General features: G+C 36.4%; 1 protein-coding gene across 1 annotated transcript; it reads left to right on the top strand.

Annotated features, from left to right (window-relative positions):
• Nucleotides 1-4,537: 4,537 nt before the first annotated feature.
• adgrl4 (adhesion G protein-coupled receptor L4) lies at nucleotides 4,538-16,974 on the top strand. The gene is made up of 16 exons (XM_026322925.1): nucleotides 4,538-4,628; nucleotides 5,043-5,192; nucleotides 7,296-7,445; nucleotides 8,209-8,358; nucleotides 8,705-8,775; nucleotides 9,590-9,769; nucleotides 10,022-10,205; nucleotides 10,374-10,487; nucleotides 10,753-10,952; nucleotides 12,676-12,855; nucleotides 14,090-14,293; nucleotides 14,640-14,860; nucleotides 15,337-15,403; nucleotides 15,543-15,634; nucleotides 15,823-15,991; nucleotides 16,511-16,974. The coding sequence occupies exons 1-16, from the start codon at nucleotides 4,583-4,585 to the stop codon at nucleotides 16,571-16,573; spliced, it is 2,241 nt and encodes a 746-aa protein (XP_026178710.1). The 5' UTR covers nucleotides 4,538-4,582; the 3' UTR covers nucleotides 16,574-16,974.
• Nucleotides 16,975-17,346: the final 372 nt, after the last annotated feature.

Raw genomic sequence — 17,346 nt, 5'->3', positions numbered from 1 at the left:
TGATCTGGCAATCCATTCAATTACTTTACGAGTACACCAAGTAGTTTCAAGTGTGTCATTGAAATCTGTCTGTCTATTTTCAGACATCCACTTTGACTCTAGGAACAATTTAGCATCTAATACTGGCCTTCAGCGCTTTTACACAACAAATAAAAATGTGTGGTCTCAAAAACCTTGCATCTCTTAAACCTAACTTGGTTGTATACTGGCTGTTTGACACATTCCCTGGATGAGCAGGAAAATGCCTTCTGCCGATCCATTGCAATTGTACGGAATGTGAAAGGAACGAGAACCTAACCTGGCTCCTGACCACCATGCCTGAAGCCAAGGCACAACCCTTGTTTTTCCACTACATCTCTAAATGTATGGGAACAATACAGCATGTGGGTGGCAAAGACACACTTTTGTTCAAACGTATCTGACTATTATTCAGTCATTATTCTGGATTTGATGTCTGTCCTGAATTATATAGGGCAGAAGCTTTCACACTGCAAATATTGACAATTATATATTTGATATTTGTAATACAGCCTCAATTTCTGTATTTTGCTGTATTCATGCAATATTAGCAGAATGAAAATAACCATGTTAGCCCTAGTGCTAATCTTGTAGTCACATCAAATACACTGCCTAAATTAGCTACTTCTGTTGCTACCTATTGTCGTAGTTCATTATCGTTTGACATTTACAAAACAGTGTATAGTTCTTATAAAATTTGCTGAATCAACCATATGTTAGCATTCACACTGTAAGCTTTATCACTAGCGTTAGCATTGTTTTCACATGCAATGGGTGAACACAAAATTAGCTAGCTAGTTATTGTTCTAAGCAGAATAGATAGTTTTGGTATATCAACCTAAATATGTGTGGGTGAAAATATGGCAATATTGGGCTGACAGCTGGTTTCTGCTGTCCTTGTGTGAAGGAAAAAAAAAGCAGTTTTAACTAGTGTTAGTAGCTAAGATTTAACACATGATTAATTGTAGCTTATTTTTACATCACAAAATTAACAGCAATAAACCATTAACATTATATTTAGCTATGTGACTAGTCATATTATTTAGCTAAATAAAAAACAAACACGCTAGCCTAGTGTCTTAAAAGAAAAATGCCTGTTAGCTAGCTAGTGTTTTAGTCTTACCGTTTCCTAGCATTACCTTGGCTGCTTGCAAACTGCTCTGTCTGGTTATTTTTTCTCTTCCCATTTGTTATTACCTGTAGGAGAGAAACATAAACCAGCAAAAAAAAAAAAAAAAAAAAACGTGTCATGTGTTCATAGGTGCCGTTAACACTGTGAACTCACAAAATAAAATGGCACAGCAATATTCATCAGGGAACAAGCAATGCTATACTCTTGATGACGACTTACTCGGCTAACTAACGTTAACTAACGTTAGCTTAGCTAGTTCAATTAGGTAAGGTAACTGACGTGCTAGCCGAAAACATGCTAGTATTAGCCAGTCACTCAAGCTAACATTTCATGTGTTTTATTTATTTATTGGTTCTGGCCTGTTTACTCCGGCTGGCATTTTGCTCTCAGGAATGTAACGTTACATTTTTAAAATTATGACCAAATGAAATTAGAAAAAGATACTCCAAGCTTGCTATCTAATTCGCTAGGGTTACTCAGCGTTAGCTATAGCTAGCTACGTTAAGTTACTGTTAATTTACCATCAACTCCCGTGTGCAAACCTTCATCTTCCCTCGCTTGTGGTGTGATTTTTACTCCACCGAGAACAAAAAGATTAAGTAAAAATATAGGTTACAAGCCAAAAAGCTCAAATGGCTTCCAGTGTTGACTCCTGGTGTCCACCCTGGTTGAAATACATTAAATCCACTGTTTGCAATACGTTCTGTCACAAAATGTCAAGATTTAAATGCTTGTTAACCCCCATCAGACAGCTTGCTGTCTAGCTTTGGTGCTAGTTATTTTTGGAAAACTGCCTTTTAGAAGTAATATTAGACACAATGTGGGGCTAATTTATAATTTTATGTTTCTGTAGCTGATATGTTCAGGGAAACCCTCACAGTATGTACTGGGCGTGTACATCCAGTTGTTTTTACATATGCTGGTACACTATCTTCTAGTTTCTGGCAGTTTTCAAAGGAGTGTACATATTTGCTAAACACCTTCTATTTGTGTGCTATTTTCACTTTCTCATTTAGTAGTAATGTTTATTTTCATGTTACATAAAATAAGTTATATATGTATGGAGGAGTGTGATGAACTGGTGACCTGTCCAGGGTGTAAGGGAATAAGTGGGTATAGAGAATGGATGGATGGATACAGGAGATGGTTTTTGATCTCCAAAAGTAGGGTTTTGAAACAGGCTAACAAAATAGATTTTACTCCTTCTTTACTGATCAGCCAAATGGCTTGTAAAAGACTTTTGAAACTGTGGTGAGTTGTTGACTTTATAAGAGGATATTCCTGATCCTCTTATCCTGGCCAAATGCTGACAAACAAAAATGACAAAATCTCACTTTCAACTGAAATTAAAGACAGTAAGCCTTTTATTCTTGTAATGCTTGACAGGTGTTATTTGAGTTTCAGAATGGATGTTCCATCTGAAAGAAGTGGAAGCTGCTTTGTTGAAGTTGCACCACCTATATTAAGTGTAATGTAACGGCTGTAGCTCTCCACAGAAGTAACAGCTGGAATCTTTGAATCCAAGCAGAAAGTGTACTCTGTCTCTTCAACCTTGTGTACTGAAATATTCAAGAGCTCCAAGTTCATGAGACAGTTACTGCCATCTGTGCTGTGGTGTTTGGTCCTCCTATCATGGCTAAATATAAGGCCAACATCAGAACAAATATATGTGAGAAATGTCAAAATAGATTCTCCAGTGAACTCTGTATTGCAAATCTCAATATCGCCTGAATAGCATAAACAACGCTGTTCATTTGTTTGCATACCATACATACCCACACACAAACCCACGCAAAACTCTGCTAGTGCAGAGTCAAAATTTCCATATCCATGAGAGGGGAAAGGAAAAGAGGAAACATTTACACAAGAGTGCCTCCAGACAGTTGAAGAGATCTTTTCTTTTAGGTGTCTTTTTTACAATGTCATTGTGGAGCAAGCAAGCTCCTGGGAGAGCTTTACGAATTTCTCCCTAAATGAGAGATTTCCTGAGTCAAAAAAGCGGAGGAGGAAGGGTGCAATCAGTCCAGGTTTGTTCTAGACAACATCACTTCCTTCCTTACCGTTAGGAGAGTGTCAGAGCGAGACATTCATATGTGGTTTTCACCAAGCACTTTCCCAGGACAGTAATGCAGAGCAATTCTAATGGTGTCATTCAAAGCAGCTGCCTTTCTCAGCAATAAACTGAACGCCTTGCCTAAGCAATTCAAACCGCCTCCACAGATTGCAATACAGTCAACAAAGAACTTATCTTCCAAGTGAAACTATTCATCAGTGAATGTGTTTGTGTGCCAAAAAGTAGATGGCAGTTTGAAAAGACCTCAGTTACACCTGAATGGCTGCTTCTCTTTTTTGACTATTGTCACTGTTTCACATTTGACATCACCTGTTGCCTAACTTCTATGACCAGTTAAATTCTGCCTTAAAATAGAGGATTGATATTCATAGGTGTGGTGGAAAAGTGAAACTGTAAATATCGGCACTTGAAATGTTTGGTAGTGGCTTTTAGTAAAGATGGAACATTTAGATCTGGCATGTGCCAATAGGAAAGCAGTAGTTTGTCTTGTGTGGGTCAGTAACCCATCAGTAAAAACTAAATAAAACCCAGACCTGCTCATTTCCCTCACAGAGAATGGGGCCATTAGTCCATGACAGGTGTCAAAGTGCCAGCAATAAGATGTGTTGTGTTAACGCTTATCTTCAAAGGCACACTGGCTGCAGCACAAAGGGACTTATATATCTGTTTATATAGCTATTTTTATAGAACACAGTTATTACTTCAGTCCTGCTGATAGAAGTGTGCTGTCTTTTAAGGCATTATGTGAACAGAAATGTGAACAATAGTAAGCTGCATGATATTTCAACACGTTTATAAATGCCTGCTCTATGTCTTCTGTAGATCACTTTTTCAGAGGAAATAGGACATTTGAATGCTTCAGCAACAAGAATCTCTGCCTGAAGAACCTGTTCACTTGAAGACGCACAGTGCTGGAATGTGTCTGTGAATTTGTCTATGGTTCACTGCGGAAGGGAGTGGGGTCGTCCTTCAGTGAAGTTACTCATAGTTGTTTTGGCCTGTGTTACACAGTGCGGTATGTGTTCCAGTGAGAACAATGGAGGCTTTTTCAAAATGGCGACATAACTCATAGTATCAACAACACTACATAAGAGAGGGGGGAAAAAAACAATGCTGCTAAAACTCTTTAATATTTGGTGTAAGGCGCAGCCAAATTAAAGAAAAAAAATGTGTTGGGTGCCTTATGTGAGAATAGTTGGTGAAGGGGCCAGGCTGCTTGTTTTTGAAAGCAGATTAAAGATCAAGACAGGAAGGGCCAGGTTTAGGGAAACAGGAAAACTGATGCAAGGAAATGAACTACGTCACCAGCCAGCCCACTACAGTCTGTGCTAAAAGTAAAATCCAGACCAAGCGCAAGTATGGAGTCTTTTCTCAAGTCGCCCATGAAACTTGTACTTTTGACAGGTATGTGCGCTTACGCTTATCTAAACTACAGCAGGAATCTGTTGTGGATGACAGTTGTAGATGTGTTTGTATTTACGGGGGTGTCCATAGCTATGATAGGGATAGGCTACATAACATGGACAGTTGAGCTTCATATAAGATTTCAAAATTATAATTGTTTATCTTTTTAATATTTTTTAATTTACAGAAGATCTTTTGTATTAGATGTATTAGACATAAGATGTATTAGATTATGTCATTAGCGTTGTTCCTGTGTTATGTGAGTAGTACAGTAGGTTGATGCTTCTACAGATAATGGTACAGTTCTTAAAGTCTTAAAAAACAGCAGTGGCATCACAAATTGGTGTGTATTATTATTGTCATGGTTTATGTTAAACTTACACACTCTTGTGTCTTGTACTTATATCTACACAGCATGGCTCTCCAGTCTGATGGACCCATGCAGCCTCTCTGACATTTGTGATTCTTGTCACAGTCTTGCAACATGCAAGATTTTGAATGGATCAAACAATGCCTGTTTCTGTAACCATGGATATACCGGAGATGGAACAACATTTTGCAATGGTGAATATAGATGCATAAATCCACAAATATATTACAGAGTATTTATAATGATGCAATAGCATGCCCAACCTTGTGGGTAGCTTCCATGAAAGTCTAGTAAACTAGAACTAACTGACTATGAGTTAGTTCAAGTAAGATCTCCGTAAGAGAGGTCTCTGTTTTCATGTCTCTGTGTTTTTGGGGCACAGTTAGTTTAAATTGTGGTGGTATAAACATTTGGTATTGCTTACAACCTACCTGTCATCTCCCCTCACTGGGAGTTAACACAGAGCAAATGCTGTAATGTGAAAGAATATCGCCATAATACAACTTTGCTGTAGCATCATTAGGAACATGCATTTCAGTCAGCACTGTTAAATCCTGTTATGTTTTTATGCTGTTTAGAATTCCTGGAACGTTTTTTGTTTCCTGACCAAACTTGATCACAATCACAGCACAGAATACATATTTCAAAACCAAAAGTAGACCAGAATATGAGGAATATAAACACTACAGTGAATGACAAAACAAAAAAGCATAATTACAGTACGTTCAGAGTTTATAGAGTTCCTTTATATTTAAAAATAGTTTTGCTTATCTGATAAAGTAAAAAATGTTAAATGAAGTCTATCTGGGCTAAAACAGAAGTGATTACCAGTACATTTTTACTGATTGTTAAATTAGGTCAAAATTCATTTACTTGATTGTGTATGATCTGACCGTTTATAACCAAATTTCTTGATAAAGTTACTCAATGACAAAATATCCATTCCATGGCCCATATACTGCAGTGATTTTAACATAATCTTAACAGACAAATGCAGTATTAACTGTCATACATACATACAGATGGGTGTGAAATGTTTGTTTCAACAATGATAGTTCAAGGGTCCTGCAAGTTATGGAGATATTTCCCCTTTGAATCAAGTTACCTCCCTCATCAGGGCAGAGGATTTCCCTTCCAGGATAGCTTTTGTGCAAAAAGGTACAGAGGAGAGGAAGAGCAAGGCGTTCATCATGCCTCGGCAAGTGAAAACAACAGAGGAAAGTCTTACCAGGTTATTTCCAATAAACTGGGAGACCAGAGACGGAAGGTGTTTTTGAAAAACATAGCTGTAACAGCAGTTTCTATAATGAGTAGACCAAAGCAGCATCTGCAGAAAACTGCTCTGTATCTAGTGTTTTGTAAACCTGGGCAACAAAATGAAAAATATTTGAAGTAATTTGAGTTCCTTGAAATCAACAGAGGAAAACAACTACTCAGCAATCACAAATGTGAACAATAAAAACTGCATGTAAGTCTGAGTCTGCCAGGGCTTTAACTAAGACTAGACCATAACTGAGCTTCAAGTTCAATCTACAGCATTTCCCAGTATAAGGATCAAATGTCGGTATTCTTAAATGGTAGTCTAATTGTGGTTAACAGGTTAAGTCAATATCTGTGTGAACATGAATTTGGAAACATGCTCTATGGTGATAATACGAAAGTCATATTTTGGACATCATGACATGGATTAATAATTCACATTGTTACTCTAGAAATAATTCCACCAAATCATTGCTCATGAACTGATGGCTAAAACTTGCATCACAAGTTTGAGAACTAGCTGTAATTTCTATTATTTATTATAAGAAATAACATCAGGAAGGGAAGCTGAGATAACTTACTGCAATATTTTACTTAAACCTAAAGGATTCTGCAAGTTCAGATTAGTCCAGTAATAATATTCGGTGGTCAAAGGGAAAGAAATTCATTGTAGAGCAGTTTCTACAGACCATAATTCTACTCAATCAGCAGCTTTCTGAATCAGAAAATAAACACATTTAATTCATCAACTGTATGCTTTATCATTACCAAGTAAAATTTATATCTCCAAAAGTAAAGCTACATCATACACGCTCAGGCATTTCTCTAGGGTGTGTTAAAAGGTATTTTGGTAAGTGCAGGAAATAAAGTAAGAAGCCAAACTAGGCACCGTGAAGGGGTATGGAGGAATAACTCTGCATAGTTGAATGACTTGTTCTGTTCCTGCTTTAATCACAACAACATAAAACATAAATCTACAAAGATGCTGCATTTTCAAATAGGACAGTTTACGCTCTATCCTCCTCTTCTCACGATAGATGACAATGAGTGCCAGAATGTGACTGATATCTGTGGGGACAGAGGGACTTGCACCAACATACCGGGCAGTTACTACTGTACATGCATATCTGGATACAAGTCGACAGGACAGGACAAGTTCCAGCCCAATGATGGCACTGAATGCATCGGTAATGTCATCACTCTGTATCCTACATGTGCAAAATATTGTCTTGGTGACACAATGATCAGTAAAAATTATTTAAATTTTACTGACAAAGGCCATCACATACAAGTGGACAGGAACTCATGCAGCCTATACAGTGTCAGTGCATGTGGAAGCAGTTCCTACACAACTGTGGGGGCATCAGGATTGTATGTGTGCAAACTGTTTTCTCTTTGACTTACTGAAAAAGAAGAACATGTTGGAGGTGATTTCTTCCACAGCCCTTTACTTGCTTCTCATCTGCTATTCTCATAAACCATGTGAGATCTTTTCCTGCATTTGCACTAGAAGAACATCTTCATCCTCAGATGAAGCACTCATAGATTTACAATCGATTACCTCACACCTTGTTAATGTAATGTAGAAGCATGTCGCTGATTTTCATAGCTGATTTATGATTATTCACGTATAACATGCATACGAGAATTACGGGTCCTCTACCAAAAGCTGTTATACAGCATATTAAATGTAATGAGTAGTATATCCTCTGCCAGATTATAAATTTGCTTAAAGAAAAACATTAACATCACTTCATCTTCCAGTAGTTTCCAGTAGAGATATAGACTTCTGCAAATAGAAAAAGTGTAGTGATTGTGTCAACCAAGAATTTAGATTATCAAATGAAAAATGCATCCTAACATATATATTTATTGGCTATTTATTTTGCTACTGGTGATTAAATTATGTTTATCATTACTGCAGCTGAGCCCTTCATTTGCATCTTTCAGATACTGATGAGTGCAGGACAGAACAGGTCTGTGGACCAAACTCACACTGCCATAATACAAATGGATCTTTCTATTGCACCTGTCAGCGTGATTACATCCCAACTTCAGGCAGTAAGCACTTTCAACCAGAGAGAGGTGTAAGCTGTAAAGGTCGGTATGAGGAGGAGTGCAGCTGCACACACGGCGCACACCACACACACACAGACACACACTGGTACTTACATCCAAGGACATACATCTTTCTTCATCTTTTTTGTAAAACTTTCATGCATGCTCACAGAACAGAGAACCACCCATTTTAAGCATTTTTTGAGCGCATGTATTATGCAATACATCAAAAACACAGTGCAATATTAGATTTTTTGATGTTTTAAACAATATATATAATAAGAGATTTGATGTTATGCCTTGTGCAGCTCTTATATTTCAGTTGATTATTCTGCTGAAACCATGGAAATAAACTCAGCACTCAGAGATGCTAATTGCTGTTTTTCAGAGCACCCCCAAAAACACTGCCATGACAACACTGGATGCATCACACAGGCTGTCAACAAAACACTTGAATATGTAAGTAACCCTTCTCCAAATAAGACAAAAAAAAATTATAATATAATACTGCCCTCTGTTGGAGAGAAAGACAAACATGAAATGAAACAAGATGAAACTATACTGTATTGTAAGAAGGACACAGCACCTGGTACTGTCAACCAACTGCTTCCACTACAGTTCTGCCACCTACAGGCAAGAAAAAATATAGCATGCAACAATGTAGGACTGACATTTCAGTGTATGCCATCTAAAGGCAAAGAAAGTAATAGTTTTTGCATCCTTCATACACAGAAAAGTAAAAAATATGAATTTTTAACATGAATATGTGATTTTCAGAATGTTTCTGTAGAAGGAAGTAACCTTTTGTATAGCCAAATGTACACTAACTGCCGTAAAACTGAACGTTACACTCAGTATTTAATGACACTCAGTACATATTATTGAAGAACGATTAGTATGTCATATCATATTATTATATTATTTTATCAAAAAAATATATATATGCAAAACACACCAACAAAACAGCGCTTGTCGAAAAGAATGTCCAAAAGCAGTCACCCTTGCGGGTAATTGCCAACTTCTTAAATATGAATTGTGTGCATGTGTAAGTTTGTGAGTGAGCTACACACCAGTTTTATCTAAAGGAAAATGTTAGCATTGGCGCAACGTTTGGTCATATCACAGTCAGGATTCAACAAAAATATATGTATATCAGCAATTTTTAAGTTGTCATAAGGGATTACATGTAATACGAGGACAAATCTGAGGTCATTCTATAATCTTACTCTTTGAAAAATACTTGAATACAAATACGTTTTTTTCCTGTACCTAGATGAGCAACCTCACAGAGCCCCAGAGTCTACTGAAGGAAATTGCTAAGCAGACGTCCGGTGAACTCACCTCAGTGGAAGTGATTGCATATGTTGAAGCCTTGTGTCATTCTGCATCAGCCCTGACTGCAGGAGAAAAGGATTACACTGTCAAACCCTCCATCATCAACTCAACTCTTTCAGTAATCTTTGTTTACCATTCTTGTTTCTCATACAACATTTGGAGTTCTGTCTGTGCTACAGTTATGCTTTGAACTGATTTTGTGTGGTCTGGTCTAGTCTTTGCATACAGTTCAGTTCCTTACTGCCTACTATTCAATTCTGCAAATTTAGAGACCTTAACATTTTTCAATTGAAAGTTTAGGCTGATTATATTTTGTTATTTTGTTACAACTTATTTACATTTCACACTAAAACAATCTTCTTGTCAACAGAAATTAGTAAAAGCAGTAAACAACCTAGTGGAGAAGGAGGAACTGGTGGCTTGGAGCAGGATAAAAGAAGAGCGTCGGGAATACACTATCACCAAGCTGCTACATACTGTTGAAGAAAGTGCTCTGACATTGGCTAACAGCTACCGAACTCCAACTGAGCTCGAAATTAAAGCCTCAGAAATGGGTGAGAGAATTATTAACATAGAGAGCTCTTAGGACACTTAAATTATTATAAATGAAATTGTCCTGCCATTTTTTCTGCACCTGTGAGGAGAAATTGAGGATGTGTCATTTTCATACTTTTAATTTCTTGATCTCCTTTTCTTTTCTTTTTTTTTAAATCCTCCACCAGAGTTAAAACTTTTCATCTTTGATGCTCGGCATGTAAAACCTAAACTATCTGCTTCCATGGGAGGAGATCACATAAACCTTACTCCAAAACTGAGGCCACATGAGGAAATAAATGGTAAGATAACCTAGTTTAAACAGAGAAATGAAAAATGTAACCATCTGGATGATCAGGTGTATAGGGAGTATGTGTAAGCTACAGTATGTATTGCTATTAGGCACATATGTTACTAAATTGTGTCTATTTATTCACTATTTTTGCTGAGTGCATTTCAAGATATATTTTAAATTTTGTCCAACACACTGGCATTACTAAAAGCTTGATTAGAAATGCAGTAACTTTGACTCCATCCTGTCTTTGTTAAACTTTTTTTGCCCATCAGGAAGTGTGTCAGTGGTGTTTGTGAGATATGACAGCATTGGTGACATCCTGAAGCCGAGCACCGACCCAGGTGTCACTGACTACTCGCGGTATGCAGGAACAGGGGAAATCACTGTCAACTCCCAAGTCATAGCAGCAGCCGTCAAACCTGCTGACATTTACCAACTTGACCATGTCACCTTCACTCTGAGACACAATGAGGTAAACGACCGTACAGAGTGCACCGTGCATACATCAAAGTGTATGCTGCTCATGGTGTTAGTGTTAATGTTTTTTTTTTTTTGTTTGTTTTTTTTAAATGTGATTGTGGATCTTCTGCATTATTTAGTCTGTTTTCTGAAACAAGCACATTTTACATTATATAAATTTTATATATAATTATATGTAATATATTTTTTACATTATATGAATATATATTTCTCTTAATTTGTTAAGGGTGCATTTTAAAACAACAGATATATTTTATTTTAAATGTTTTTCTGCTATTTGAGAGATCTGAACATAGTTTAGAAGCAGTTTTTTCTTCACTTTCTCTGTATTATATCTGATTCATTTATCAACTTAAGCTTCCAATAGGATCTTGTTCAGTTTGAAACATCAACACCCCCATCCTTGTCATATATCATTGTCAGACTGGAGCCATCTGTTACAGTTGTGAAGAATAGCTTCCTTATTCCCAGATTGACTCTGACGGTAACTTGATAACTGCCAGAGTTTCCATTAAAGTCAAATTTAAACTAACTCACATGGGAAGAATGGTTAGTGTGAAGTTTTATGAAATTTTATGATTTTGCTCCATGTATTTCTGCAATGACCTCTCAGTTAAAGGGAAATGGAAGAGGAAAGGTGAATAGATGATGAAGGAAAACAGGTAATGAGGGAAATAACCCTAAAAGTTAATGTACTGGTATTTTCTGTTTAGATAATGAAAATGTATGAGAAAGTGAAATCATTATTTTTGTAGGACCCTTGAGGTTTAAACCTAATAAAGGGGGTGCTGATTTATGTTGAGCTGTGAAAATTCTCAGTAAATTGCCTTTAAAGAGCAACAATCAATAATTTGGACTCCATTGTTATGCAGACACTTTCTGCTAGTCAAGTGGTATTTTCCCATAGGTTTTTTTCTTGTTGGCACCTCTTCAGGACATATTATTTATTTGAGGAAAAACTCCAAGTAGTTATTGAAATACAATACAAGTTCAGATGCAAATTAATAATTAGTACACTCAAATATTAAAAAAGATACGCCAAATATATTACAACTATAACAAACACTAAACTTCAGTATATACTAGGCTGCTCAACCTATTGTTTTATTTTTTTAACAATTAATTATTAATAATATAATCAATTAATTACTGCTGCAAATGTGAATATTATATGGATCATTGCAATTTATCTATGGAAAATAGGCTGACCTCCATTTTCAATATATTAATATGAATTTTAAAGAAAAAAAAGCATATCTGGATTGCTAAATATTTGTACATCCTAATACAATCCCTCCCTGAAGAAAATACATGCAATGAGCTGTGACTGCAATGGCAAATTGTACCGTGTGTCATTGATTTTGACCTAAAGTCATGTATGATAGCTATCTGGCATTTTAGGTTTCTAGCAGCAAGTCATAAAGTCAAATAGTTTACAAGTTTAAAATTAGAAAATCCAATGCAAACACAACAATAAGGAAAGAACCTGTAAAATTGGAAGCTAAACACCAGCAAATTATAAATTTTATTCAAACAATACCTCATACACTCCGAGGTTAGATGGACCATAATTAATTTTCACTGCTATTTTGATGAAGCCTGCAAAATCAGTTTTTAAACCCCTGGTGATGTGGTAGCACAAAGCGGCACAGAACAAAAACTAATAAAAACAGCAGCATCCATAGTTAACAGCATATTTGTTCTGTCTTCTAAAGCCCATAGACACTAAAGCTGATGTGACGAAATGCGCCTTTTGGGAATACAAGCCGGACAGCCTGCAGGGCCATTGGGCCACTCACGGCTGCAAGACCATCCACATCAACAGCAATGCAACCACCTGCTCCTGCAATCACCTCACACACTTCGCTATTCTCATGTCCTCTGGAAGAGCCAATGTGAGTGGTCATACATTAAAAAAATACAACTATACCAGTGCAAATATGCTAAAGGTTGAGCCTGTGGATTTATCTTATGAAAATAATTAATTCGTTTAAATATTGAGCCTTGGATCTCATATTAACTATACTTCTTTTAAAATAAAACCATTGTTAAATGAAAAAACTGTGGGCATACGTTTCACTTTTTTTAGTAAGCTATTTGTCATCATTGTCTTGTGTAAACCATCTCCAAAATATATGCCCTTTTTTCAGATAATCTGACTGCTTTTTCAGTTGGTTTACTTAGCTGTATAAGTTTGACAGTGTTCTCAGCCTTTGAATTATAGTTGAATTCCTCTAAAAAACTCAATATCACCAAAATCAGATATATATTTTTTATTATAATTGTTATATAATTAACACCTACCTGCTCCCAAATCTGATCGTTGCCCCGGAGCTGACTGTTGATGTGAGCTGGGAGAAAAATGAGCACTGAATGGTACCCCACAGATTCAGACTTGTTTTCTAGGAGTAAATAGTTTTGAAGTTGAATGTGTTTGTCAATTTTATGCCAGTTACAGTATAGTAACTTTTTCAGTCACTTTTAAAGCCAAGACTATTATGTTACACCGAGGATAATATTATTGATACTTTGTAAGACAGCAGTTCTTGCAGCATAAAATGTCCCTACTGAAATGAAAAAAATAAAATAAAAAAATGAAACTCTGGGTCAACAGACGCCCTACAGACAAGATGAATCACTACACATATTGAATTGCAAAGAAACTGTGGGATCTGTCCACCCACAGCTTTTAAAAATACACTCTTTATTGTTTTATAGCACTCAACACTATCCCCAAATTGCTCATTTTTCTCCCAGCTCACATCAACAGTCAGCTCCGGGGCAATGATCAGATTTGGGAGCAGTGCTTTAACAAAATCAGGGAGTGTACTTATACATGAAGAATTATTTTACCATCAAATTAATAATTAAGTTAATTAAGATAAATCACACACAAAATAAAATAAAAAAAGATTCTGGTCTTTTATGTAACAATAACCCTTACTGGATGATATTTAATAGAGTGGGACCAGAATAGACTTGGTGTTTTCTACAAGGCAACACATCGGTGTGGCCCCAGCCTATGTCCATGTTAGATCAAATGTTTCCAAGCAGACAACAAAACAAATTACTACCTCAGCTTACCATGAAACTGTGAATGAGACACCTTCTTTTCCATTTGCTTCTCAGCTGGTGGCTCACTATACCATCCTTACTCGGATCACCCAGCTGGGGATGATCATCTCCCTCATCTGTCTGTTCATGTGCATCTTCACGTTCTGGTTCTTCAGTGAGATCCAGAGCACCAGAACCACCATCCACAAGAACTTGTGCTGCAGCCTCTTCATGGCTGAATTCATCTTCCTGGTGGGGATCAACATGAACACACATAAGGTGAAACCTCCTGTTTGTGTGTGTACACCTGACCCGCTGTTGTATCATTTGACTTCAAAATCACCCCTGTCTGAATTGTATGTTACTGATTAGCTTTCTGCTAGTATGTTATATAGAACACTTAATTTTCCCCACTATGTCCCTTGATTGGTATTCATTTAAACATTCTCAGTTATTTTAGGCCATGCAAATGCTTCTTTCACATGAAAATTTCCAAAAATAAAATAGCACATTATACCTCCTTACAAAATGGGCTAAACACCATAGAGAATGCAAGTGACAATTCTTACTGTACATATTACGATGCTATTGTAAAAATTTCTTCTTTTGTCTTTTTTCTTGGCAGCTTTTCTGCTCTGTTATTGCAGGGCTGCTGCACTATTTCTTCCTCGCAGCCTTTGCCTGGATGTGCATCGAGGGCATCCATCTGTACTTAATAGTGGTTGGTGTCATCTACAACAAAGGCTTCCTGCACCGTAACTTTTACATTTTTGGCTATGGAAGCCCAGCAGTGGTGGTGGCCATCTCAGCAACACTTGGCTCTAAATATTATGGCACTGATAAAGTGTAAGTACAAAAGAACAGAGCTGTTTTTTTGTTTTTTGAAATGAGCAAGAAGGGATGAAAAAAAAACAGTACAATAACATTTTATAAAACTCATTCAACATATTTCACATCAGCAAGACAAAATTACATTGATTACAAATACAAGAGGACTGAGGTTAAATCTGGCCTACAGGGATATAAAAAAGTCAAAGTTGGTTAAAGTGCTTGGCAGAAAATAAGTTAACTACATTTTTAAAAAATTCTGAGGGGTTTGGCTACCATTGCAGAAAGTTTGAATTGAAATCTATAAATTGCTATAAATAGCTCTGTCCCACTATTCATTTTTGTAATGCAGGATAAAGAGAGTTTGTTCAAGCTCATATGACACTGTCATAATTAAGATTAGAGAAAGCTAATTCGCAACAGGAGGTGTTATTGCAACAAATGGAACTCAAAACACACAATCAGTCAATGTGTTTGTTTATTTTATATTATAGGTGTTGGTTAAGCACAGAAAACCACTTCATATGGAGTTTCATTGGGCCTGCATGTTTGATCATCCTGGTAAGATCAGACATTTTTGTAACATACTGAAAATGACTGTTAAGAGTATCATCATCATCAAACAGAAATTGTTCCAAACATAAATATTAATTTGATCATGTTTGTGTTTTATGTTTGTCTTGTACTGTCTCCACTAAAGGTTAATCTCTTGGCTTTTGGGGTAATCATGTACAAAGTGTACCGGCATACTGCTGTGAAAAAGCCTGAAATCAGTCACTATGAAAACATCAGGTAGGATTATATGTACTCATGTTGAATAGGTAAAATATTGAAAATCAAGCCATAAGTTTCTTATCTGGGGGATTATTGTGGTGTACTTGGAGGTATTAAATCATAATTTGAAACCTCAAAAAAAAAAAAAAAAAAAAAAAATTGTTGTGTTCACCCACACTGTTGAAGTCAGCGTGATCTCCCCTCAGGTCCTGTGCCCGCGGTGCCTTGGCTCTGCTGTTTGTTCTGGGAGCCACTTGGACCTTTGGAGTACTGCACATCCTCCATGAGACCACCCTCACTGCCTATCTGTTCACCATCACCAACACTTTCCAGGGAATGTTCATCTTCATCTTCCTCTGTGTGCTGTCCAGAAAGGTAAAATCACTTGAGAAGTGGCATTATCATATTATATTATATTAACTCATCTATTAAGTACCAGCTTGACTATGCGACCTAAGTACTCAGTATAATAATTATGCAAAATAGGCTGCATTCAGGGTGTTATATTTATCATATTACTTTATTGTTACTGGATTTGAATATTACTACTACCTCACTGAGTTAAGTGTAAGCAGCACTTTAATGTTGTCAAAGTGGATTTAATTTTATAAAATGTTGTTTTAGAGTAGGAATTTTAAAAACTGTAAAATCATTTACAAACTGAAAATACTTTTAAATATAAATCCTCACTCTGAAAATTAACTATTAGCTATAGCTGTGAAATAATTATAATGGAGTATGGAGTATAGTATTTCCGGTTGAAATAAAGTAAAAAAAAAAGTCAAAAAAGAGAAATACTTACATAAAAGTACCTCAAAACTGTATATAAATAATTGTAGTTAGTTCTATTACAACACTTACATTTCTCTAAATTCATCATTTTTGTTGTTCCAGATTCAGGAGGAGTACTACAGGCTTTTCAAAAATGTTCCATGCTGTTTTGAATGCCTGAGATGAATTATCACAGCCAAAGCCTGATCATCAGCCCTTGTACAGTAATCATTGACACTTACAGCTTTGCAATATCCTGTGACTCATGCTTTCAGATTTAGAAAACACTGTGGGAGGAATTGTTTAGTACAGATGCCTAATAAATAAGAACATTTAGCACTTGTAATTTCCAAACATCTTGTTTCCCCGTTAAAAGACTGAAATCATCTATAGAGCATGTTTGTTTTATAATCAGAAACTTGTTGTTCAACAAAAAAAAAAAGCATACAACTTCAACATTTCACAAATGTTGAACAAAAAAAAAACATCTCAAAGTGATACTGGAAAATCTTTAACATATTTTCAGTTACCTGCATTACATTACATTCATAACCTACACACACACACACACTTATCTTTTTTTCCTTTTTTGTGTTTGAAGTTCATTTGTAAATTATTAAAATTAATGTGGCAAACAAACACATATCTCTGCTTTTATTGGCAAAAATCAATGGTTGAGGTCTGTTTTCTTCCTCTCACGCATGGCAGTCAGTAGGTAGGCCAATGGCCCCATCTACTGGACATCTTAGAAAACACACATCCAACTATAAGACTTGATACACAAGCTCATAGGTGGTACCGTGACGTGACCACACAAATGCTCCACTTTGTTCATCTTTGCTTGTTTTTTATATTTGTTTGTGGCATGTTTGTTTGTATCATGTACAGATGATGCGTGGTGTAGCAATCCTCAGCAGTCTGGCCACTGGGCTGCTGGATAAGTTTAAGAAGCATCTGCC

The sequence above is a fragment of the Mastacembelus armatus genome, chromosome 4 (assembly GCF_900324485.2).
Source record: "Mastacembelus armatus chromosome 4, fMasArm1.2, whole genome shotgun sequence".
NCBI classification, from domain to species: Eukaryota; Metazoa; Chordata; class Actinopteri; order Synbranchiformes; family Mastacembelidae; genus Mastacembelus; species Mastacembelus armatus.
The sequence above is the reverse complement of the archived record's forward strand: the minus strand, read 5'-3'. Positions and strand labels throughout refer to the sequence as shown.

Excerpts from the sequence above, each read along its gene's own strand:
- adgrl4 (XM_026322925.1), top strand. The coding sequence starts at position 4,583 with ATGGAGTCTTTTCTCAAGTCGCCCATGAAACTTGTACTTTTGACAG. Across the intron at positions 8,776-9,589 it reads TCAACAAAACACTTGAATAT|ATGAGCAACCTCACAGAGCC; the intron begins GTAAGTAACCCT and ends TCCTGTACCTAG. Across the intron at positions 9,770-10,021 it reads TCATCAACTCAACTCTTTCA|AAATTAGTAAAAGCAGTAAA; the intron begins GTAATCTTTGTT and ends TCTTGTCAACAG.